The sequence below is a fragment of the Manis javanica genome, chromosome 1, assembly GCF_040802235.1.
Source record: "Manis javanica isolate MJ-LG chromosome 1, MJ_LKY, whole genome shotgun sequence".
Classification (NCBI taxonomy): Eukaryota; Metazoa; Chordata; class Mammalia; order Pholidota; family Manidae; genus Manis; species Manis javanica.
The window spans coordinates 13,570,546-13,589,072 of NC_133156.1; the positions used below are offsets into that span (position 1 = coordinate 13,570,546).

General features: G+C 39.5%; 1 protein-coding gene across 3 annotated transcripts in view; it reads left to right on the forward strand.

Moving 5' to 3' along the window:
- Positions 1-18,527, forward strand: part of LOC118969486 (protein POLR1D-like) — a 40,187-nt gene that overhangs the window by 2,267 nt on the left and 19,393 nt on the right. The window contains exon 2 of one of the 3 annotated variants that reach the window (XM_037003886.2): positions 12,456-12,582. The exons of the other annotated variants lie outside the window; for them this stretch is intronic. Coding sequence (XP_036859781.1) covers positions 12,515-12,582 — 68 coding nt within the window. The 5' untranslated portion in view covers positions 12,456-12,514. The remainder of the gene's footprint in view (positions 1-12,455; positions 12,583-18,527) is intronic. 3 annotated transcript variants of the gene reach the window in all.

Sequence of the window (18,527 nt, forward strand, 5' to 3'; positions counted from 1 at the left end):
AAGGAGAATTCCATTGAGGTAATTGAGGGTTTTTTTTTAATTTTTTTAACTTAAAATATGAGTGAGTCATATCTAGGAACTGTCCTATTCACCTCTTCAACCATGTCTCTCTTACCTGTACTGCCCCACCATGACTTAATTCACCGTAAATATCTGTCAGCCTTTGAACCTGAGCATTGCGCGCGCGCGCTCTGTGCTTTGGAGCCTTTGTTTATGCTGTTTCCTCTTCTGGAACCCACTTCCACCATACTCTCTCTAGATAGCTAATGTGTCAGACTCCCCACCCTAGCTTGGGTACTTGCAGTGCTTTCATTTTACTTTTGTGTTTCCTGGTCTTGAATTTACTGTGCTATTGTTAGTTCCTATGTTATTTACCCACTATACTACCCTGCAGCACAGTGCTTAATAGGTAGTGAATACTAGATGAATCCATGTGGGTAGTTATGACATGGAACCATTTATTCACTCAAATCACACCTCTTGCCTTACTAGTAGCCTTACTAGGCTACTATAGAGCCTACATTTACTACACTCAGCTTCTTTAAATAAATATACTTCTTTATTTATGGAGCACCTAATACCAGCTCCTGGGGTAGATATGCTAGTGGATGAGACATGGGTCTTGTTGCTATGGAGCACACATAGAAGGAGTGGGAAAGAATATTTAAGTTGCAATTTGAAAAACAAATGTAGGGTCAAGATAGAAAGCACAAGAGGGGAATCTGCTTTAGGTATGGAAGGTAGGGATCATCTTCCAGAGATTACAGGAGAAGAAAGACCTAACTGCAAAAAGAAGAAGTATTCTGGGGAAGTAGAATGTTCAGAAGTCTTGAAGCAGAAAACTGGTGATTTGAGGAAATAAAGGTATGAGAGATTTGCATATCTTGCATGGTAAAGAGGAGAAGGCTCTATCCCATGTGGATTTGATGGGAAGAAAAACTGGGGTGGTGGATAGTGTGGATATTAAATACACTGGGGATGACATCTGAATATTTTGGTGGTGGTGTGGGGCAATGAATTGTACACAGGCCAGAGTAGAAGCAAAGAAACTGAACTGGCCTGGAAGGCCAATAAGCTAGAGATGGAGAAAAGAGGGTGAATTAGAGATACATTTTAGAACTGTATTGGTAGACCTCAGGAAGTACATGTGGAAGGTGAGGAAACAGAAAGATGACTCCAACCTAGGTTTGGGGTCGAAATCCTGAAATGGGAAGCTTAAGAAAAAAAATAGGCCAGCAGGTGGAGAAGGTGACTGAAATCAAAAATTCTGTTTTGAACATGGTGGTACATGAGTGAGTTGAAGACTAGGAACTCTTTCTAAGCTGGAGATAAACTCTGCAAGTTCTGGCTATAAATATGATATAATCCGTAAAAACTGGAGAGTGAAAAAAAAGTAGGCTCAAGACCAAGCCTTGAGCAAACTCAGTATTTAAAGGTTAGGCGAAAAGGAACAACCAGTGACTTGGTAAGAAAGTCTAGAAAATGAAGTCAAGGAAGCCAAGGCTTTCAAAGAGAGCGTGTTGAATAAGTCACACGAGAACAGAAAAATGTCACTTGTCGTTAACGATGTCGCTGGGCAGTGGGCATATTAGTTTAGTGGCTAAAGAAGGCTAAACATTAATGTTCTTTGTACAGAAGAATGGCTTGGTTTGGGTTTTCCAGTAAAATATTTCTGTAGGCCTTTGGGCCGCTCAGTTTACATGGCAGCAGGGAAGAGGAAAGACAACAGTCACGGGCCAGTGTAGGGACACCGTTGGTTGCTAGTTACAGGTTCTGGAAAACTAATGCCATACGGAAAACGGCACTTGATGATGGCAAAGGAGTCCTGAAGGGCTAAGTGGGTAAGGGTCAAAAACTCTGCTGCTGTTTTAAATGTTGCCTGTGAGTAGTCCTGTGGGATAGTTAACAGGTTTATTTTAATGAAGTTTAGTACCTCTGAACCAGACCTGTCGAGATGAAAGCCAGGTTTAATTAGTGGCCATAAAGGTGTAGAATGATGGTAGTGGACTGAGGTAATCACAGTACATGTTCGTAATATGACCCCCTGCCATATCCTCACGGCTTCATTGCTACTAACAATTTGGCATCACCGATCATGCGTCTCACTGTCTTGAATCTGTTTAGGGTGGCCCTACACTCACAGGTCCATACAAAACACCTTCAGAAGACACATGGGAGAAAGGGGAAAACAGGGCAGGGTGGGCAAGATAACCAAGAGTCTGTTAAGTGGAAGGAATCTGCATAGATCTCTAGGAACCTAAGGGAAGACTGAATTGGTCTACGAAAGGGTGGGGGAGATGAACATGAAAGACAAAGTGGAAAAATAACTTGATTGGTATCTCTGTTTTTACTCCCTGATAGCTTTTCACTCTAAATGAACTAATATTAATGACTCAAGATCAGAAATTCTCTTTAGCTATAAAGTACTAGGCCTTTTAAAGAGCCAGTTATTAGATAAAATGATTATATATACCAAGGGCTTTTAGTATATGATAATTTGAGTACTTACATAGCACTTTCATTTTCAAAGCACTTTACAAACTAATTATTTATAAATTGCATATAGCTGTAACATCTAAGTGCTCTAATTAGTTGGTGTAACGTACAGGTGCCTATAAAATCTCTGTAGAGCTAAAAAGATTTCTACATAAAAAATGGACCATTTAGTACCATTCCAGCCAAAAGAGTGCCTTGCATTTCAAGAAGTATGGAAGTATATCAAGTCCTATGGCCCACCATTCTCCACCCATTTTTTTTGTATGTTTCCATTAAGCATGTTATTAACATTGTAGGCAGTCTCCAGATTGCTAGACAAGTCATACTTTTTGGTTAGCATAATTTAAAGTCAGAAACAATCTTTGTGGTATCCTTCAAACTGGGCTTCTATGAAGATTACCAAATCCATCAGTTTGCTTTCAAGTACTTTAAAGACCCCCAAACCCAGCCCTTCTGTGCCAGAATTCTTAATGTTGATTTTTCTTTTGCTATTTGAAACTCTCGAAATTATCCTGGTGCAGTTACTCTGTGATCTGTATTTTTTTCATAATGAAATTATTTCCAAAACTGTATTACTGGATCTCTGTACAGAAATAACACACCTTGGGATGGTGCAGGCTTGAGAAATGGTAGAAATAAGAGAATATAATATGGGGCTGTTTTTAAAAGCCTTAATCTGATTTTAGAGAAGGTAGACAAAGAATTATACACCTGTGAATGAAAATAAATTGTATTTACGATAAAGTGCCCTAATGTGCAGCATGGAGTATTGTATGAACGCAGAAAGAATGAGTGAGAGATGCTATTGAAGCAGTGATTGTTCCTAAGCACCCTCTCTGCTGGCCTCTGCCCTAAGTCCTGGAAGCCGCAAGCAGGATGGTCATAGCCTGTCTTCCAGAACTCATGGAGCATTGAAGTTGGCTTCCAGGATAAATGGTTTCCTCTTTCCCAGTGTAGAGGAATCACTAAAGATTCCTGAGGGAGAGAATGCCCTGAAGTTTTCATGTTTTCATCCTGTGTCTTTACAGAATGCATGAGTGGAAAGAAACAGGAAAACAGCAGTGAGTTAGGGGCACTTGAAACAGTCCAGGTGTATGTAAAGGGCATAGTTGTAGGAATGGAGATAAAAGGATGGATACAAAAATCTGCTGAAAAAGAATTACAGTGCTTGGAGATAAATTCTGTCCCAGGGTAAAGGCAGGAGAAGGGTTACAATGGCCCCATATACATGTCTTTCACCCTGTTATTTTCTGACCCCTTGCTCACCACCAAACCCACTATGGCAGGATTCCTGTCCCCTCTCCCCCACTGCCCCATGCCAGAAGAATTCACATCTTTACAAGGATGTAAATTCAGGGGTTATGGATAGGTAGGGGTGGGGAGATGAGGTAAGGGCAGTGTGGTACTCTCCTCAAAGGGAACATTTCATTCATGCATTCCATACATGTTACTGAACACATACTTATACAGGCACAGCTTAGGTACTAGGGATACAGCCCAGAACAAGATGACCCAAATGCAATTTATTTTCTAATGGCAGGTATAAAAAAGAAACAAATGCACAAACAGATAATGTAGTTTAAAGTAGCGATATAAGTGGGAAGTAGAGATATAAGTGGGAAGTGGTGAGAAGACAATACTGAAAGATGGCGTGGTGAAGGAAACCTTCCTGAGGAGGTGATATCTGAGCAGAGAAATAAGAGACCAAGGGTAAATGAGAATATGCCCAGAATTTTCTAAGCGGTGAACCTGGATTATTCAGCAATGAAAAAGCAAAATGATGAACCTTTTTAAAAGGAATAAACTTAAAGCAGTGTGTGTGTCTGCACATGTGTGTGTGTGTGGTTTTTCTCAATGCCTAAATTTATCACTTTTAATCTGTATATGTATTTTGATACAAGGAATATGAGTTGTGTGGGACAAGAGGATATTGTAAGAGGTTTGGATTGGCTAATACATGTATGTATATGATACATATATATGTGTATCTATATGGAGTTTATTTTAATGGGGCTTTTTAAATTTTTATTTCAGTTTTTTGTATTTTTGAGAAAGGTAAATCTTTCTTAGAAGCAGAATTTAATGTGCTCGGAATCCTGCACATCTTTTCAGGCTAAATGACTGAGGCAGTATAGTGTAGGATTAAGAGCTTGTGGTGTTGGAATCACACTGCCTGGGTCTCAGTCTTGCCTCTAGACATTTTAGCTGTTTGACTTCTTTGTGCCTGAGTTTTCCCATCTGTAAAATTGGGATAACAATGATACTAAACATATTGGGATGTTGGAACTGTTAATTTAGGTAATATATTCAAAGTGCATACGATACTATCTGACCCATGTAGCATGCTTTCCATCAGTGTTAGCTATTAATGTTATTATAATATCATTAATGGTGTTGAACATGCTGGTTTCATTCACATTTCTTCTAGGTGAAAACGTGAAAACAGAAACCTTAGTAGCCTCTCTTATTTTTTGTTGTTGTTTCCTCTAGCCCAAGGCCGGCCTATTCAAATTTGTGACTGCCTGTATGGAAGGTTGTCAGTCTGTGAAAGCCATTGGTTTTAAAAAAGATATTTTAAATAGCATCCCTAATAGTAGAATATAGATAAAAATCAAAGTTAAATGGATTGTGTGTTTCCTGATTCACACAGAAATTAATAATCTTCCCCAAGCTTTAAGACAAAGGTTAAGCAGGAAGGAAAAGCAAGTTCCTATAGCAGATGGACACCTGGCTTAGTGCCAGATAGCTGGATACTGCTAGGAAGCCAGGCTCAAGCTAGGTCAGCTAAGCATAAAATTGCATAAAATAGAATATATTGATATTTCATCTAAGAATATTAATTCTCAGTAAATTCCATATTTGTTACCCAAGGCATTTAATATATTTCAAAAAGAAAAGCCGCATATGTGCTTTTTTAAGTTTACTATGCTGAAGGGTTAAACCTCAAAAGAATAAAAGAGTGCCTTAACTAACTCTGCTATCAGGACTCAAGAGAAAAATCAAAGTTCCTGGAGCTTCTAGTCAGAGACTGGGTCTGTTAGCTTCAACAATGGTTTGAGGCTCAGGGTGTTTTTTTCTCTTTTACTTTTTAAGTGGTGAAAGAGTGTTTCATTCGAGGTGCATCTCTTTGGAGCTGGAACTGTGTAAAGGCAGGGGGGGGTACTCTGAAGTCAGAGGGCTGGGTTTAAATCTTGGGGCCACCACTTCCTAACTTGTGAATGTGAGAAAATGTTTTAACCTTCCTGAGCCTAGGTTTCCTTACCTGTGCATTGGGCTAGTAACAATACCTACTTTATTGGGTTATTGTGAAGAATAAATTAAATCAAGCACTTAACACAATTCCTAGGATAGATATTCAGATATAAGCTATTACTGTTACTGTTGCTGTATTGGTTATAGTTTAGGCCAACTAGTGATGGTTCGAAGAGTAGCCTTCATAGTATTGATTATGTGTCATTATCCATGGGAGTGCTCAAAGCTGGCATATACCAGCTAGTCCCTGTGGTGTCTTTCCACACCGTCACCTGTGACTCTGCCACACTGGCCTTGTCACTGCTTTCATATCATGCCCAGCGTGTTCCCATTTCTGAGCCTTGGCACTTGCCTTTTGCTTCTCTAAACTCTCTTCCCTTAAGTCTTCACATGGCCTGTCTCTTTCCAAGGTCATTTATTCAGTGGGACCATCCTTGACCTCTGTATTAGTTATCCATTGCTGCATGACACATTGTCCTGAAACATAGTGGCCGAAAGCAGAAAACATTTCTCACAGTTTCTGTGGGTCAAGAATCTGACTCGGGGTCTCCCATAGGGTGGCGATCAAGTTGTGGCCTGGGCTGCAGTCATCTCAAGGCTCGAATGGGAGATGACTTGCTTCCAAGTTGCTCACATGGCACTGAACTTGTGCCATGGCCTCTGGCTTTCCCCAGAGCAAGCAGTGCAGGAAAGAGAGAACTCAAGATGGAAGCCATAGTCTTTTCATACCCTAATCTGAGAGGTGACATCTCATCACTTCTGCCCGATTCTGTTGGTTAGAACTGGGTTGGTAAGTCCAGTCCACACTGAAGAGGAGGGGCTTATACAAGGACATGACTGTGAGGAGGTGGGGATCCGTAGGACCATCTAGAGGCTGCATAACTGCAATTGCCTTCTCCAAAATAGCATTTACACCTACATGCAAACCTCCGTCATTTCCTCTCCCTGCCCTTGCTTCATTCCTCCACAGTACTCAGTTAACTAATGTTATGTATGTATTTATCTGTTTATTGTCTAACTCCACTGGAATATAGGCTCCCCAAGGGCCAGGGCTTTAAGCTTGTTTGCCTACTTAAAACAGTGCCAGGCACACAGTAGGCTTTCATTAATATTTACTCAGTGAATGAATGAATGCATGCTTGCAAGTCAGTGTCTGGGTGTGACTGCCACAACAGGAAGGAAACACTGCAGAGAAGGGAGCCCGTATTCCAGTAGAGTTAGACAATAAACAAAACTAAACGCAAAATACAGAATTAGTTAACAATGAGTACTGTGCAGGAATGAAGGCAAGGACTGCCAGGGAGGAGATAGACGTAGGAGTTCCTTTAGGCAAAAGGTGGTCATGACCAAAGCAGGCAAAAATAAGAGTGCCAAAGAGGTAGACGGCACAGTGGGAGCCAAGCGGGCCTTACAGGTGGGTCTACCAGGTGAGAGGTGAGTCCAGAGAGGTCACGGAGCTAAGAGTTGCGCATGTTTATGTACATCCAAGAACGTACGACTTCGAGTCTGGAAGGCCACATTCGGTGCAGTTGAGTATATCCCACATTAGTGAGAACTGAACCCCAAAGCAGCTGCTGTTGGTTGTTTTGTCAGCACCTGCCTTAGTTTATATACCTGCTGCATGGTTTCAGACTGCAAGAGTTCACAGATCAGTATTTCAAAAAATAAAATCTGATAGGGTTAACAGGTACAGGGCTTAGGTTTTATTTTGCAATTGGAAATGGACTTTCCCTTGCTTTGATGGAAAATTGTCAGAAATCCCAGGCTTTATATAGCTTGATTGCGTGTGAAGGCTTCCAATGTGTTTGCCAACCACCAAGCAATTAATTCAATTCTGACACTGTCTGCCTGGAGACAGTGTCAGATCTCACTTGTTTTAGGCCCATTTCCACTGGACTACATTCCCCCCTCCCTCTACCACCTCAGATACCAATCACAAATCCAGATTGTTTCCTGTGCTTCTGACCTACTGGTTATAATAGGAGGTCCCCACACCCTCTTCTAGTTGAATTAATTTGCAAAAGCAACTCATAGAACCCAGAGAAACATCCTTCGGTTAATTATTTTTATGATAATGGGTACAGATAAACAGCCAGATGAAGAGGCACATTGTGCCAGGTATGTGTACGATCTCCGGGCCCTCCCTCTCCCCGACTCTCCACATGTTCCCCAACCGGGAAGCTCTCTGAACCCTGTCCTTTGGGTTTTTATGGAGGCTTCGTTACATTGGCAAGGTTGATTGAATCATTGGCCATTGGTGATTCGACTCAGTGTCCAACACCTCTCCCTGCCCAGAAGTGTGGGGGTGGGGCTGAAAATTCCTGCCCTCTAATCCCGGATCCTCTGGCTGGCAGCCCCCATCCTGTTACCTAGGGCTTTCTTAAATCACCTCCTCACCATTAACAGAGATGGTTTTATTGCCCTTGCCAATTAGGATATTCCATGGGCTTTTAGGAGCTTTGTGCCAGGAATGGGAGGAACACTAAAAATTTCTTACTATAAAACACAATATCCCATGGGCAAAACAAAGAGTTAAATGGAGTGTTCTATAATTTGACCTCTGTTGTGTCATTTTTATCACATTGGCTCCACAATAAAATGAGCAGGCTCTTCCGGTTTTCCTGTGGATCCTCATGAGCATGTGTTCCACAACTCTTAATTTCTTATCACTGCACTTGGTAAGAGATTTCATATATGGGATCTCAGAGTAAATTTTAATTGGAACTCAGATTTCAAGTTAAGAGTCAGACATCAGTGAGATTCCTCACTTAAAGATGTCTCACATCCTGGTTTGCTTGCTTATGCTGTTGTGCATACTTAAGTCGGAATCCTGGTGCTTGGAATATTGCATTTGTATTCAAAAGCACTTAATATATAAAACTAGGGACTGAAACGTCAGTCATCATCTCATTCCCTGAAGATGAGGAATAAAGAGTACAATCATCATGTTCTTTGTCAAAGTAAATGAGTTAGATTTATCATCAGACCTTGTCATCGAAGCCTTCTGGACTTGGTTCTATGATTTATTTTTCCTGTTTTTTGTTTATTTGTTTACATGACAAAGATTTCACTTCGTCCTTAAGTGAATGGGGAAAAAATTGGGGATTCTAAAGCCTTAAAATTAGAAACTGTTCGGCTGAGAGTATCTTTTGAAGTGTCAGCCTACAGATGTGTCACTGTCTGCTGCTCAGACTTGTGCCAGCAAGCCAGGGGTTCCCTTTGTATTTTCCTGTTCTAAAAGTTCTAGTAAGTCCCCATCTGAGAGCAATGTGCTTCAGAACAAGCCAGAACATGAGGAAGCCAACTAGGCTTATTTCTAGCCAAAAGCAGACGGCTTAACAGACACGTAACTGTGACTGTAAAGTGCGAAGACTGATGGGCCAAGCCAAGTGGGAAAACCAGTTTAATCCTCCTTCAAGGTAGAGTTTTTCCCATTTATGGAAAAGGAAACTGAGGCCTGGAGGAGTAACTAGCCTGCGCTTTACAGCTAGTAAGTGGATGTGACCCCAAGACTGCCTGACCCCTGAGGCTCAGCTTTCAGTGTCCACAGCGTTGCCTCTGTTACCTTCCTGAGGTGCATACAGAGAGAACAAAGCTTTGCCAGAGCATATGCTCCAAAGAGTTCAGTTTGAGAGACAAAACTGTTGACCAGTAATTCCTGTTGTTTCTAAATTTAAGCTGAAATGTGTTGGAAATGTATGTTTTTGTAAATCTTAACTATAAAGAGTCAATGGATAAGTACCCAGATACAGGTTTACTAATATTTAGTTCATAAAACTCTCATTTTCCATATTATTAAACTTCATTGGCATTATCTTTACATTTGTTTTAACTTTTTAATCTATGTTGTACCAAAGCTGCACATCAAAACAGATGTACTCTGATCATCCTCAAAATGTAGAAAACATCTTCAAGGGTAGAGTAAAATAAGGTATGTTAGCTGAAAGGACTGTGGATATGGAGTTTGAAAGGTCTAGGTCAGAATCAGGGGTACCCCCTACAGGGTGACCCTGGACAAGTTGCGTCCCTAAGCCTTCGTTGCCTAGCAAATAAAAAGGAACAGTAACTACAAGCATTCTTCTAAAGGTCAATGAGATATTACTCTATGCTGTTAATCACTGTGCACGTGATAGATACTATTATGCAATATCTGTGTGCTTTAGTTCACGCAGATAATATAACTATAGATACTGTAAAATCTTTTAAACATTTTTCTTAAAATTATACATTTGTTTGTACTTTATAATTACAAAGTAAGTATATATGTATAATTGTACTTGATCCCCCTTACACCTCTGAAAGGGTAATAGAAATATCTTCATTTTATAGATGACGTAACCAAGATTACAAGATCACTGAGCTAGTAAGTAGCCAAACTGGGACTCTGCTCCTTCCATCCTGGCAGCTCTTTGAGAGTGACTTGAATGTGTCCTTGCTTCAGACATAGAAAGTAGGCATTGTAGCATCACTCTTCAAAAACCATCAAGAGGTGTGCTAAGGAATGTATAAAGATAGAACAATTATTGGGTAATTCTCCTCAATCTGGATTTCTCAGGTAATAAATTCTCTGAAGCTTGAACTATTAGATGTGTTCCTGTGTTGCTCACATTCACAGGGAAGTTGCCCAACTGTCCACTTCACATGGAGCAGACCTAGTTCAAGAATAAAAGCAATGAACTCTTTGGAAGCTGAAGAACCCGCCACCATTGGCTTTCATTTTATACATATGAGATAGGGGGCTTTCATATAATTTGTTTCTGGTCATGTGTTCATAGGTCATGGCAGTCTGAGGTAATTCTGAAGAGTTTCTGCCCACTTCCCTATTAACCTTTTAAAATCTGAAGTTCATCAATAGACCTGGTTAGCTCCATCAAGCAGTCTGATTATTTTGATATCAAGTACATTGTACATAAGAAATTTTCTCTGACTTTACCATGCGAAGATAGAATTTCCTTTTATTATTTGGACCAAAAAGTCATCCTCAACATTGTATCACAAAGGAATAATGCAAAGGATAAAAATTAACATTCCGGAAGCTTTACTTTAGAGAATATAAATGAAAGAAGGAGATGTTGAAAATTTTTTTAATGTTTTGCCAAGTTCACATTGTCCCTCCCAAGAAACATCAATACAAAGAAAGCCCTTTACACCTTTCATCTTTTTCTGCCCTCCCTTTGCTTCTGTGAACCAGCACTTGAAGGGTATTTAGAGAGGGTACATAATTCACCCAAGAGCACCTAGTTGGCTAGTGGAACTGACTCCCACCATACTGCAGTTTTTCAACATAAAACATGGTTTCCATATTAAAAGTTTTTTATTATCATGCTTTGAAGTTAATGATTTTGGTAATTCTATATAGATCTTCATTTTTCCCTGAGTAAGCAATCACAGCAAATTACTTCAAGAAACATTTTCCAGGCTGAACAAGTTCCAGTCGCACTGCCCTGACTGAGTTCAGCCAGCAGCAAGTCCCCTGTAGGCTGTCGCTGTCTGGAGGCGGTCTCTCCTCTGAGCAGTAGAACGTAGTCACAGACATGCGCATAGCGCTGAGGGCGTGTCAGTGCTGGTCCTCGTGGTTTTGTGATGATTCTGGGCTGAACTATCATAATTATAGTCTATCCTGTCATAATTCTTCCCCAGGATGTCTAAAACATGCTATCCTAGGTCCTAGGGGGAAAAATACATTGATAATTTTGAGTTAAGTTTAAAAAAAATTTTTTTTTTAATTAGTTTTATCCAAATTGTAAACCTCTCTAACATAATTCCCTTGGCTTTATATCATAAAGTTAAACTAGAGGACCTCAAACTATAATATGTGGGAAACTTTTACCTTACATTTCATAGTATTATATTTAGTGGATCTTTATCTGAGCACTTTAATTCATTTTGGTTTGTTTCCTTACATATTATAGTAAAAAGAGCCTTGCAGATACTTGGATTTGTGGCCTCCCTGGAAACACTGTGTAGGAAACAACACCCCAAGTTTTTATCAAGCAAATGCTAAGAAAGAGTTAGGAACTTAGGATCCTGTTTTGTATTTCAAGTGAGAAATGAAAGTACAGCCCTGAACATTTGTCCTGAAAATGCTGTGCCCTTTTTTGTAAGCATAAGAGTTTATCAGACCTTGGGAGCAGGCCAAATTATACTGTTTGGATAATCAGCATGATCTGTCTCAAAATTTCGCCTGCAGTCTCAATTTGGTACCTGTTCCATTTTTAACACAGTTAGCATTGTGCCGTCCAAACTGCGGCTGCTGTTTCATCCCCGAGGATGGATCGTGTTCACCAATAGACAAGATGATTCTAATATGTGCAGCCCCTCAAAGCACAGCACACATTAAGGTACAGGGGAAGATTTTTTTTTTAAGGTTTTGATATTTTGTGAAATGCATGGTGAAACATTCACGCCGAAACATGCTTTCATATTTTCCTTCTTGGTTATATCATCACATGATGTAAATAATTGAGAAGGCAATAATAAAGTGCTACTGCAGAATACACTAGTTCTTGATTGTCTTGCAGCTGGCTTCTGATGCCAAAATCATCATATGTATTACTCTCTATGCATTCTTTCTCTTGGCATTTGATACATTGTTTGTTTAGTACGATATAAACTGAGAAGTTGGATTACTCAGTAATGGAATTATCGATGTTTTGGGCTCTTCTCCTATAGTGATTAGTCCTCATGTGCGGCTTCCTCCCCTTCAGTTACCTCTGCGGCTTTTCTGGTGGTCCCTTCTGGGCTGCTCAGTTCAGCATCTGTAAGAATGTGTTCACATTGCACCAGAGCTCTACAACGTCTGCCAGCTACAAGGGAAGCTTCCCTGGGGTCTTTGTAAGTAAATGTAAAACCTTATTTGCACAGTTGTGCTGTTTTGGCTGACTCATTCAGTGGACCATCTAAGTTCAATACTTTGAACTTTTATAAATGTTTTTCTCAAAGGGACACCACTCTCAAAGTTAGGTTTGTGTGTGTAATTTCTTACTTCTGATAACAACTGCACTATAGAAATATAGAAGGTTTTTCCCCAAAGCACTTGTATGTGTATTAACTAATATTTTTTAATTGGAAAATAGGACTAAAAATTGCCTTGTCCTACTTAAACTCATTGTTAAATTAATTAGCCCCTGAAAGACAACTTGAACCTTAACATTAGAAGGTTTATAAATAGTCAAGAATTTACTGATCGGTTTCAATACATTATTTTTGTGTAGATTCTTGTCTATAATTACTGATAGAGAAAATACTGTCTGTGTGTTTATATACTATTTTTTCAGACACCCTCCCTGCCAGTATTGTAGGGAAAACTGCCAGATCTCTCAAAGTACTCTTTGATATTTAAGAGTGTGAAAGACAGAAAACACCTGGCAGTCAGGATGAGGCCCAGGGCTGGCAGTGGACATGCAGGAGGGAAGCACACTGCTCTGGAGTGGGCTGCACCCCAATTTCATGGGCTCTTTGGTCACCTCTTGCCTCTCTGGCTGGACTCTGCCTTGCCCTGAGAGGCCAACAGCCATCGAACCTGTGCTGGCTTGGAGTGCAGGCTTTCTCTCCCATCTCATTGGGCATTGCTGCATTTCTAAGAATTAGAAGTAATATGTTTCTTCCTGGGTTAAAAACTGTTTAGTTCAGTTAATGTCAGGTCAATTATTTATCTTCAAACAGTATCTTCAGGAGTCCAGTTCCTATGTATGTTTTAAAATGAAAACTTCTTTTAAAAAAATGTAATGATTAGGAAAGCCAACACATTCTGGAACTTTCATTTTTTTCTATTCTTGGCTCTTGGCTTTCCTTATAGTTTAAAATCATTTATTGAATCAGACACTGAGATCTACACGGGGTGGACATCTTGTTTTCTATCAGATTACTGCAGCCTTGACACACAACCGAAGGAAATTGCTTCAGCAGGCTGACCAGACTTTGTGCTGAATAGTCATCCTCGGGCCGAGATCCAAAAACTCTGAAGCATTGTTTAGGACAGTCTGCAGAGAACTGCAGATCACTTGTATGAAATAAAGCTCTTTTAGGATTAAGAGAGTGATTTATAGACCACACATTTGGTGAGGTGATTCTTCTGGTATGTGGTGTATTTATCAAAGACAGTATGCCAAATTCAACCCACATTAAACAACACGGTAGAGGCACGCGTTAGAAGCTTTATGTTACAATACTTTCTTTTGTACAGTTGTGATTTTTTATTTCTCCTTTTTGCATTTTGACCAGCTTCTCAGTGATAGTTTGAATTTTACATTGCATTCTGTTTTTTTAGCCTTCTGCCATATTTTCCTATCTGCTACTAAATTTAAGTAGCTGCTGCATGAGCGTCTCTTTTCTCTAGTATTGGCGCCCTTCCACACCCAATTTTCTGAATGCTGAACCTTTTTCCGTGCAGCATTCTTTTCATCAGTTCTGTTCTTCAGAGCACCTGTTTTCTTACAGAAATAACAAAGTACTTCCATGGGGGAAAAGAGCTCAATAATTATTCTGACCTTATATTCTTTGTGTGGGTTTATTTCTCCCAACTAATATTTCAGGAGGGCATATATACATATATTTTTTGACATAACAGTTGGTCTGTCAAAAAGATACGCTGTTCCTGGTATAGTATAATTCTCAGGCTTTTTTTAGAGTTTACTATTTTCTAAGTTAATTCTCCACCATCCCCATCTCACCTCCACAAAGTGGTTTCTTTTTTTCTTGGTAAGAGATGCTTTTCTTAATAACTTAATATAAAATTTATCATGGCACATTTAATTAGGTCTTATAATATGAACTGAAAATGAACCACTGAATTTTCTGTGTGTCTCCATAATCAGACCTAAGGTAAATGTTTGTAAAAATACTACTTTGAAAATGAGACTATTTATGCAGTCATTCCTACAGTGAGGTGTCTTATGAACTGAGAGACAAGGTTTCCCTTTAAGAGCTAAACTAGTAAGAATCAGCCTACCTATTAGCCATTAACTGAAGAAGTCATCTCTCTATTATAACCCACCCTCAGAAGTCACCTACCATGGGTGGCAGTGGAGATTTGAGAACTTCAAGTCTAGGAGCATGGCATCTTGACTACAACAGCTGTTGTGAACACAAATAAAAGCAGTGGAATATTGCTGCCATCCCTTTACTTGCCTCAGTCTCAGTAGACTGAGCTCCTGGGAGGTTGGGATCAAGCCTTTTAGCTGTTGTGAAAGGGTTAATTAGATCCTGGGCCCTTCAGCTGACTCCCTGGGGTCCGGCCTGGCCCCATTGTTCAGGGGCTGTTGTGGCCTTGGTAAGTTTCTTCACTCTCCCTTACTTTCACCTTCTCTCTTTATCATTGAAGTAATACTTACATAGAGGAGCTGTGAGGATTAGTGCAATTAGTTGCCATTATTTTTTTTCATCACGTCCCCAGTGATGCATATTAAATGCTTATTATATCAGTATTCAAAGGAGAATTTCCTTGAACCTGGGCAAGAAGGGCAGCCCCATGTATCACAAACACAGGTAGATCCCTGTTACTAGGGAACTGGTGCTTAGGGCAATTCATAATCCAGATACACTGTTTTTTCGTGTTTTGACCTGTGTCCTTGAATGAAAGGAAACCTGAGTCCGTGGAGATGGGTGGCTTGTCCCAATGTTGACTTTGGAGCGGATACTGCTTTAGAGTACAGGAAGGATTTGAGCCTCAGCAGTGCTTAGAAGAGAAAAGACACGTTAACTCGGTAAAACCTCCTCAGCATGAATGCAATAGATTGTGCCTTGAGAAAATGCTGTTTCTCAGTAGTGCTAAGCTTCCATTTTCTTGCTTGTTTGAGGGTTCTTGTTCTGGGGGTTCTTGTGACTTAGTACACTGTTAGGAATAATTATACATGGAGGCTGAGTAACATTTGCGATGTTAAATCATTTTGCTCATATATTTGTATATGTGTAGGTCTATATAGAAAATACAAGAAGTTTGATGATGATTCATTAATCATTATTTTACTGGGAAATTTCAATTTTTTACATTTAAGGTAATTAATATCTTGACAAATATGTTAACATTTTGCCCATATAGAAAACAATTCCATTTTGTTTTTAATACTTGAGATTATTACAGTCCATAGAACATAATTGATGTAAAAATCTTGGTTTATAACAGTATGACTAGAGGTCTTGTTGAAATCAAGGCAATAAAGTAAATTTTATGGAATAAGTATATATGAATTATGTATGTCTATTTCTGTATGCATCCAAATATCACCAACTTATTAACAGAATAATCAATGTGCAATAAGTTAATTCTGTTATCTCTAATATTTTGCTGACTTTGGATCATTTTTAAAAATAAAGCTTTACACATGTTGTTTATTTGTTGTAATGAAGGCATATTTGTCAAGGTAGGAAGAATTAATATATTTTAATAGTTTTTAGCTTATTAACTATTTTATATAACTTAGTTTATATAACTTTTAAATATGTAGAAATATGCCATGCATGACTTTGTCTGCCTCTCAGTGGCGTGGTTTACATCTACTGATGTGGATCAAAGAGGAAGGTAAAAGATAACATCTGACCTGAATGTCTGGTGATAAGGATGTGGCTACAGTGGAGAGCTGTTTGGACGAAAAGTATAACCTAAGCAAAACTCCACAATGCAAGTAATGGCAAGTATGGAGCTGCTGTTGGACTGGGTATCCTATCCAAATTGGACTTCTGGACCAGCAAAGCCAACGCCCCAAATTGTGGTAATTCCACAAAGCGTATAATGTCTGGTGAGGCCTTGAAGAGACGGGCCAGTAGCCCCCGACCTTAACATCTGAGCTCTCTGTATTAGCATGCTTGGACTCCAGCACTGAGCCCTTCATTTCAAAGCACTGTTAGCGTCTTCACTAAGAGATGCAGTTTAGAGAATGTTAACATAGATGAATAAGGTGGTCCATTTGCATAATAAAGCAAAGAATATTAGAAGCTAAACAAAGGTCATTTATCTGATTGGAGGTGCACTAAGGGAAAAGTGTCTACTGTGAAATCTTGCTAAGATGTTCAAGCAGCCTTAGAGGTCTAAAGACCTCACTCCCCAGGGAAAAATTCCAGCTCAGCCTCATTCTGACAGGCGTTCCCGTGTCCGCTGTTTCCCACTATGACCCAATATTTGATGCTGCTCCGACTGTGGGATGCTGTGGTGCTCCTGTTCATATCTGGCCACTGCAGGGTAGGACTCAAGGGGCTATGGCCGTTTCTTGTCACGTTCTTTGCCCAGGGACACGTGGTCTGACTTTTTGTCTTCTGCTTCCTTGTTTTGCCTCTTGGTCTCACCTATCATCTCCCACTCTGGCTTCAGATGCAGCATTTTTATTTTCAAATCCTTGCATTTTTGTCATGTCTTATGTACACCCACAATCCATTCATTTCCCAAATCTTAATTTAGTACTGACCATCTGCCTGGTTTAGGGAAAACTAAGATGAAAAAGACAAGTTCTTTGACCTTTAGGAGTTTAGGCAAGTAAGAAATCCCTATCATATTTCTTAATGCTTCTTACAAATACGGAACACTTGGATTAAAACAAAATACCTTATTTTAGCCTCATAACAACCCTGTAAGGTTATTATCATCATAGTAAAAAGCAATCCACATCTCTGATTTTTTCCAGCATTGCTTAAAATAGTACTTTTTTCTTTCTTCTTGGTCCATGTTGCCCCGAAATAAAAAAATCTCCTTAATCCTCTTTTTAAATTCATGCTATTCTATTGTCTTCCAGTATATTATTGGCAAAATTGTTTTAAAAAATTAAGTAACCTTTTTTTATATTATAAAGATATATTGGGGCTCCCTCCCCACATAATCCAAGGTAATGCAGCATTTGTTTCTAAAGTATATATATAGGTCTTTATTTGATAGAGAATCATCCCTAATAGTAAGCCTCCTCAGGGAAGGGTCTTACTCACTGTATAAATCATCTAACAGAGCACGTGCCTGAGAGAGGTTGGCTAAATATGCTGTAATTCATCTTTTATCTGTGAATATGTCTTTTCGTTTCCCAAATGACCTCAATGTTCCTATTGAGTTTCACCTTCAAAAACCTTTTCTTACTTTTCTGTATAGCTGACAGGTAAATCAAGACAATTTGATGTTTTCTGAACTAAACAAGCATGGCCTGAATTTCTTCATATAGCTGATCAAAATAGTAAGTAATACAGAATCCAAACTTTGTCCTATGGTTTCTGCCGATCCTCTTGATGACTAAATCACCTTTAATCACTGCTGACGGTTTATGAGCCTGTAGGCAGCTGTGGCAGATGTCCAGCAGGGATCCGAATCATGTGTCCCTATTTTTTATCACAATGCTCTGTGGTTCTTCCCTGAAGATGAAATATTATTCCTTTTCTCTCTTCAAGCCTTATCACTCCATTATGGGAAAAAATTTAGATTGCTATAATAAAGTTTCTCTTAAATTCCACCCGTATCCTGGTGGATAATGCATGTGGATGTGAAGCTGGTTGCCTTCGGCATAGGTATACACTAGCCTGTCACATGCCTTTCAGTCACAGCAGCCAATGGTGCTGCACCCATTTCTGCTGGTTTTCTAAGTCTGTGCTTGTCACCAAGTCACGCTTGTTCGAACACATCAAGACCTTCAGAGGCGTCTTACATGACTCATTGCCTTATTTGAACTTCTTTTTCCATCTATCATGTGACAGATACTGTACTTTACAGTTAGTTGATCAAAAGTACCTTTTTAAAGACTGGGGGAGGCACAAAATGTGGGAAGTACCTAGTGTTCAGCCATTTGTTTCTAGCTTTCTGTCTCAGCCCA